The sequence below is a fragment of the Cynara cardunculus genome, assembly GCF_001531365.2.
Source record: "Cynara cardunculus var. scolymus isolate 2C chromosome LG 11, CcrdV1, whole genome shotgun sequence".
Lineage (NCBI taxonomy): Eukaryota > Viridiplantae > Streptophyta > Magnoliopsida > Asterales > Asteraceae > Cynara > Cynara cardunculus.
In genome coordinates, this window is record NC_037538.1 from 18,522,136 (window position 1) to 18,529,218 (window position 7,083).

A 7,083-nucleotide genomic window follows, 5' to 3' on the forward strand; every position below is an offset into this window, starting at 1 on the left:
AAAAAAAAGTTATGATGAGAAGTGTAAGAAAAAAATATGTACTATTGATTACTTTTAATCTAATATTCACTCATGAATTGCGTTTTAGAAGAGAATTGATCTGGTGCATCTTATTAGTGTTGACATTCAATTAGAATTGATCCGAAGGTAAAGATCTCTTCTTACGCTTCTCACCATAACTTTCCTTCTCACTGGTACCCAACACTCTTAAAGGATTAAACAATTGTCTTAAAATATATAATATTTATATACGACAAATACCTATATGCATTTGTCGTCTTTGATAAGGTTTGAATTGGTGAAATTTCAATTAGGTTGGATTCTATCAGTAATTCACATCCACTGAGTTATTAACCATTTAATAGGGTATAATGACTTATGAAAACGTGGCTGTATTCAAACATGTTCTTTAAGAAACCCGAAATGTTGCAACATTTTATTGTTTTTATGGCATTTGTACAAATAAAATAACAATTTTGTAATGAAGTGGTGTAAAAGAAGGCAATTCGTTTTGTGAGAATTTGATGGTGGGTAAAATTCGACACAGGAAGAAAACTGTAAGGACTGATAATGATAAATTTTAAAATTTGAAGGACTAAACATGTACAAACATTTTACTTTAAGAAATTATAATTCAAAAATTTCACGGTTCTGATTGTCTACGATCTGAAGCCCTTAAATACTACGCTCCCTCTCTGCATCTACTTGCGTCTATCTCACGAATTTCGTCGGTGATCGACGGCTCCCCATTTCAAACGATCTCCGTCACTCTCCTACAATCGCCGACCGATCGTTAGTCTTCTTTCTCTATGCATTTCCGTGTGTGTGCGTGTATGTGTATAGTATATGCGTTGTTGAATCATGAATATGTACTTTAACTCGTCTTTATATTTGAGATCGGATCTATTAATGGTTAAATTGTTTAATTTCGTTTCTTTTTTCATCGTTGTTGGTAGGATGAGTGTTTATTCTGTGTAGATCGTTACGATCCGCTTTGTGTTGGTAATTGAAATTCATTTGATACAAAATGGACTAATAGCATTATATCAGTTTTTAGAGATTCTCTGTTGAATCTATTTTTTTTCTGCATTGATGTTATATTGCTGTCTTTGGGCATTGGATGAATAGTTTTGTTGAATTTTCGTGGTCAAGCATACTTTCTAGGCTTTTTAGTAATTGTTATGCTGAACTCTCTGTTGATTTTCCCGAAATGAGGTCGATGTGATGACTTTTAAGTAAAGTTATAGGCCTTTGTTTTGAGAGTCCTTCCAAAGTGTTCACTTATGCGGCTATGGAATGGTTGTGGTGCTAATTTCACTTTAAATCATTATACTTCCTCCCCCCAAGTCGTATAAGTTTTCGCTTTATATGCTTTTAGTTGAAATTCAGCTATAATTCTACACAAGTTATTTTAGCATTGCTCCCATATCGTCACTTTTGTTCAAGGTTTTTAATGTCGTAAGGTGACCCATGTTATAACGTGCCATGGTACACCCGGCGCCTTACGCACCATGGGGTTAAAGTGGCGTTGGATATGCTCCTCGCGCCATGCTGTGCCACATCGGCCACCATGACATGGCCTTTAGAACCATGCTTTTGTTTGATCAGAGGTCTATCATTCAGAAGATGTTCTGTTTTGTAATTTTAAACAAGGTGGATTCTTTTGCTTCTTTAGTTGATTAGTAATGCAATTCTATTGAGATGCTTTCAGTAAGTAGTTCAAATATTGTGAAGTATATTTTTTATGGCGATTTTGAGTGGCATACCGAACTATAAATGTCTTTGAATTTTTTTTTATGTTTGAGAACGACCTCAACTATTTGGGGACAGGGTTGGTGTCGTTGGCCCTTATACAATTTGTTATGTGGAAAATTTATTATGTTATCCACATGCACTACATTCAAGTTGAGAAAGCATCTGTTTTTCATATCCATGGAATAAGGTTGGCTGCCTTTTAGAGTTAACTGAAGCTGGCTCTTCTTTATCCATATTGTACTGCACATAATCATCCTCTAAGTTTTCTCATGAAATCAAACATCAAATTTCAGAATCTTCCTTTGAGAACTTGTATTATTTCCAGTTTGAGATGAATCACTTGACTGCATAAAATTAGAACATCTTTATGACGTTTTATCTTTGTTTCTATTATTTATCAGATATCAAGATGGGGTTGTCTTTTACCAAGCTTTTTAGCCGCTTGTTTGCTAAGAAAGAGATGCGCATTTTGATGGTTGGTCTCGATGCAGCTGGTAAAACAACAATTTTGTACAAGCTCAAGTTGGGAGAGATTGTAACCACAATTCCCACTATTGGTATGCTGATGTTTTTATAATAATACAGCTGAAATATCCTTTTCTTTCTCTTTCTTATATGCAAAATATTTTAAATGCCCAATTGAAGAAGTGTAGTAAAACATGTAGTATCTTTCTGGACAACAGATAAGTACATATATTAAGACCAAGAATTTAAGACTTTCTCACAACATGCATAGAGTTTCCATCTTATAAGGCATTGTGAAAATAACATAAAACTTTTTATCTTAAAACACCCACAAAGAATAATTGTCGACTTAGAAACTCCTGTTTTTTAATATTTAGGAGTTTTTATAATAACGAACTCGTATTGAGCAGGCTTTAATGTGGAGACTGTTGAGTACAAGAACATCAGCTTTACTGTTTGGGATGTTGGTGGTCAGGACAAGGTAAGATTGTCTTCAGAATAGGTACAAGGACAAGTATATTTGCATCAAGAGAAGTTGAAAAAGGACTGGTTTTCATACCAAAAGTTTTTATCAGAATAGAGTTCTAATTAATACGCATGCTCTATTATCATATGCAAGATAAAGCTAAGGTTCTTATTTTGATTACAGTTTTCCCTTTTTTGAAATGAAATGCTCTTTACTGTTTTCAGATCCGACCTTTGTGGAGGCACTACTTCCAGAACACACAAGGGCTTATCTTTGTGGTCGATAGCAATGACCGTGACCGTGTGGTGGAGGCTAGAGACGAGCTGCACAGGATGCTTAATGAGGTATTGTTTGTTTGTGTGAATGTGATTAACTTCATCTTTGTCCAAATTTAGTTGAAATTTGTTTCTGAGTAAATGCTTATGGGTGGTATAGGATGAACTAAGAGATGCAGTGTTGCTTGTGTTTGCCAACAAACAAGATCTTCCAAATGCTATGAATGCCGCTGAGATCACTGACAAGCTTGGTCTGCATTCTCTCCGACAACGACACTGGTAATTTTGACATCATGCCTTACAATAAAACACTCTCCCTCCCCATGTGCACATGAATTGGGGACACAAATCTAAAGATAGGTCGCTGGTTCAAGTCTTACCAGGGCCACTGGGGATTTTCCTTATTGTAATCTTCAGGGCCCCATGGGTTTAGTCAAGATTAGAGGTGCATTAACCGGGCATAAAAGGACCGGTCCTTTTAAGCCAAAAAAAAGACCAAGCCTTCCTTTAACCGGGCTGGGCCTTAGCCGGTCCTAGCCCAAAAATTCCGGACCGACGGTCCTAACAGGTCGTTTTTTGGACCGCTCTTCATTGAACTTTCATTTAATTGTAACCTAACAAGTGGAAAGGGACAACAATATTGGAAAAGTTACTTTACTGTATTTCTTTGAAGTGAATGTCTTTTGGTCCTTGACCAGTCCAAAATAGAAAAAATGGTGACATTTCGGGCTTTAACCAGACTTTGACCGCGCCTTAACCGAACCAATTTTCAGTGCACCTCTTTCCGCTAGCTGGCCCGCATACATATGGTTAATTTTTTACAGACGCTTGCACATAGAGACATAGGATAAATTTATTATTTTGTCACAGGTACATCCAGAGCACATGTGCCACCTCTGGAGAAGGTCTATATGAGGGACTGGATTGGCTTTCCAACAATATCGCTAACAAGGTAAAACATTACCCAGTATAAGCGTTAATGTCCTAATTTAAACAAAACTTCTCATAGCATAAATCTTTGCTATATTATAAACCATTCGGCAAAAACTCTTTGGAAACAACTTGAGCATCATACCGTTTATTAATGCAACTATCTTTAACATAGAAGGTTATACTTTATTATGGCCTACGTACAACTTCTTGAAACTTCATAAAACGAACCAATAATCTCCATAGATTTACCTCATATTTTAAAATCTTCATGATCTTGAATAATCAAACAAATTATATAAAAAATGAGTATTTATTCTCTTTAATTTGATACTCAATTGATGTGTTTTGTTTCTGGATAAAGGGGATGGAACCCCTTGTAAAACTTCTTTCAATTTTCGTAACTAGGTTTTTGAAATTTCGATCACTAGTGTATTGAAATGCGAGTATATTCATATTAAGGTATTATGAAATATTTATCTTATGCTCTACAATCTCTTAAAATTCAAATTTACAACTTTGTACAACTTCTTAAATCCCCACGTTTGAGCTCAATAAAACTAACAACTAATTGATAAACACATTTAAATACAAGATAAATGTTTGAGCTTTATTCATACAACAAAATAATCCATAAAACTGATAACTAGCCAAAGACCCTCTTGCTCTTTCTAAAATAAATTAGAGAGGCACGGAAAATAGAACGGAACTTGAATCAGGATTGAGGGTTTGAGTTTTCGACTTGAGCATCGAGATGTATTGTGTTGCATTGCTAGTCATTTAAATGTTTTGTCGTGTTTTGTAAACTTGGTAGACAGGTAGGGGCGAACATATGTGCATTTTTTCTGATGGTCGTATTTGTTTCGGTGAATTTCAGGCATAAACAGGGCTGGGCGGTGTGGTGAACTTCGTTCCTTCCTTCCTGTTAGTTAGTTAATGTGGTTTGAGTTGAGGTTTCTTTATATCTTAGTGTTACAAACCAAAAGACGTTTTAATCCCTCCGACCGACCTCTGTTCTTGAATGAATCCATAATGATGGATGGTCGTTCTTTGTAATCTAAATTCTGCAGGCTTGATTCTATTGTATCCTTGAAAGTCACTTGTGCAGCTTTTCCAGCACACTATGAAACAAATGAGAAAAACTATATGTTCAAAGAGATGTGGCATAAATGGCTTTTGGGGGAATTAATTGTTTGTTTGAGGTCATATCTTTGAGAAACACAAGAAGTTAGGAATGGTAAAGGGGATTGCTTTTTTGTTATTGGACCATTTCTTCTTTAGGGTTGGTTTCTGGTGAGGATAGTTAAGATGAGAAGCCTAAAAGGGATCTTTATCTTTGGATGTACAAGGGTGAGATGCACCGACATGAGATGCAATTCCCATATCAAACGTGATTCATGTGCGGGTTTGAGATTAAAGGTGATCACCGGTCCGTCCAAATCTCTTCTTACTTTTCTCACTTTAACTCTCTTTCTCACCATCCTTTGCGTACACACACACACATATGGTAGAACCTTTTATTCTTTCATTAAGGGCTTTTGAAGAGTGATCTAATGGTTTTTCACATGATATTTGAATCAAGGTTTATCAATCTTGGAACTCGGGGCTCTCTCTTCTCCCTCCCTCCCTCTCCTTGTGTGCTAGATTTTGACCTTTTCTCTTCAATATATGTTAGAACCTCACTTTGCTCAAAGACATTTTTTTAAAAAGTAGTCTAATAGAGTTCCAATGTTTGTCCTTGCACAATCATCAACCTCTCTTGAACTTTTATACCTTTAGCTTAGATCAACTTAATTTGGTCATATATTAAATCAAATGAGAACTACAAAAATATTCAGATATGTGAAAACCAATTTTATGTGAAACAAAATTTGACCATATGTTTCACATATGAAACACATGCGTAAATAATAATACCACTTTGAATCTTTGCCTAACATGAAGCCCATTGAATAATTGAGATTGGTTCTTATTGTTGTCAAACTTTTATGGCTCACATTTGATTTTTCACAAATATATAAATGCATTGTTCTACTGGAGCCTATTAAAGTTAGTATAGAATGTATCATGATTTCTTGGTACAGGAGAACATTGAGAGATACATAAAAGTTAGTATAGAATGTATCATGATTTCTTGATACAGGAGAACATTGAGGGAAATATATATCTCGTCTCTATTTTAAAAGAAAACAAACATTGATGAGTTGGAGATCAGGGATTGGTCGTGATGGATATTGGTCTTTAACCGGCTTATAAGTCGTAATATAATGCGGCTCCAATGTATGACTAGATAGTCAAATGAACGATCTAGTCAAATGAACAATTTTGTGAAAAAATGGTCTTTTTTTTAATCTTATTAAACATCCATAAATATCACACATTCAATTAGTTTTTTTTCATGAGTTAAATTAAATCATGAATGATTCTATTTGTTGCAATCGATATCGGTGCATCATTTTGAGGTTTGAGGCTCACGATCTCATAAACAGCTTGAATTAGACAAAAATAAATAAATAAATAAATATATATATATATATATATGAGTTTTGCTGTATATATATATATATATATTATATTTTTTTTAAACAAACAAAAGTTACTTCTTTCATGGAAATCAACCCAACACTAGAAAAAATAAGCACAACTACGATTTTCGTCCATATGGTTTGTTAAAAATTGAATTTTGCACCTATGCTTTTGAAATTATGGTTTTTGTCTATGCGGTTTGCAATTCATTGTTATTTTCGTCCTTGAGGCTAACTCCGTCAATGCTTTTTGACCGTTAAGTTTGAGTGACGGATGAAACCAACAATGAACTACAAACCACAGGGATAAAAACAACGATAAATTGTAAATCACAAGGACGAAACCCATACTTTCAAAAGCACATGGACGGAATAGCAATTTTTAACAAACACCACGAACGAAAAGTGTTAATTTCCCAAATGGGTGGTGATCGTTTCCTTCCAAAACGAATTGCTAATAAGATTATGGGACTCACAGAAAGGCCACGACCCAAAAAATCCGAGCTTTAGGAAGGTCGGAAGCTTAAGCCTCACCACATGTGAGAACTCTGTGTAAGTTCAATTTTCTGTACATAGATATTATATATTTAAAAAACAAAAATATTATATGAAAATGAGCATTTTTATGCCAAATCAAATCGAACCAACTCAGTAAAATAGAATCTGA

The 7,083-nt window shown here is 34.8% G+C and overlaps 1 protein-coding gene across 1 annotated transcript; it reads left to right on the forward strand.

The window, feature by feature from the left end:
* The first annotated feature begins 667 nt into the window (after positions 1 to 667).
* LOC112520677 (ADP-ribosylation factor) lies at positions 668 to 5,048 on the forward strand. The gene is made up of 7 exons (XM_025129132.1): positions 668 to 792; positions 2,157 to 2,312; positions 2,631 to 2,701; positions 2,911 to 3,030; positions 3,122 to 3,240; positions 3,832 to 3,913; positions 4,769 to 5,048. Exons 2-7 carry the CDS (start codon positions 2,165 to 2,167, stop codon positions 4,772 to 4,774), a joined length of 546 nt encoding a protein of 181 aa, XP_024984900.1. The 5' UTR covers positions 668 to 792; positions 2,157 to 2,164; the 3' UTR covers positions 4,775 to 5,048.
* Positions 5,049 to 7,083: the final 2,035 nt, after the last annotated feature.

Bases quoted from the DNA above. Each gene is read 5' to 3' on its own strand.
- LOC112520677 (XM_025129132.1), top strand. From the start codon at position 2,165: ATGGGGTTGTCTTTTACCAAGCTTTTTAGCCGCTTGTTTGCTAAGAAA. The intron at 2,313-2,630 runs GTATGCTGATGT...CGTATTGAGCAG, and splicing joins AACCACAATTCCCACTATTG to GCTTTAATGTGGAGACTGTT. The intron at 3,031-3,121 runs GTATTGTTTGTT...TGGGTGGTATAG, and splicing joins TGCACAGGATGCTTAATGAG to GATGAACTAAGAGATGCAGT.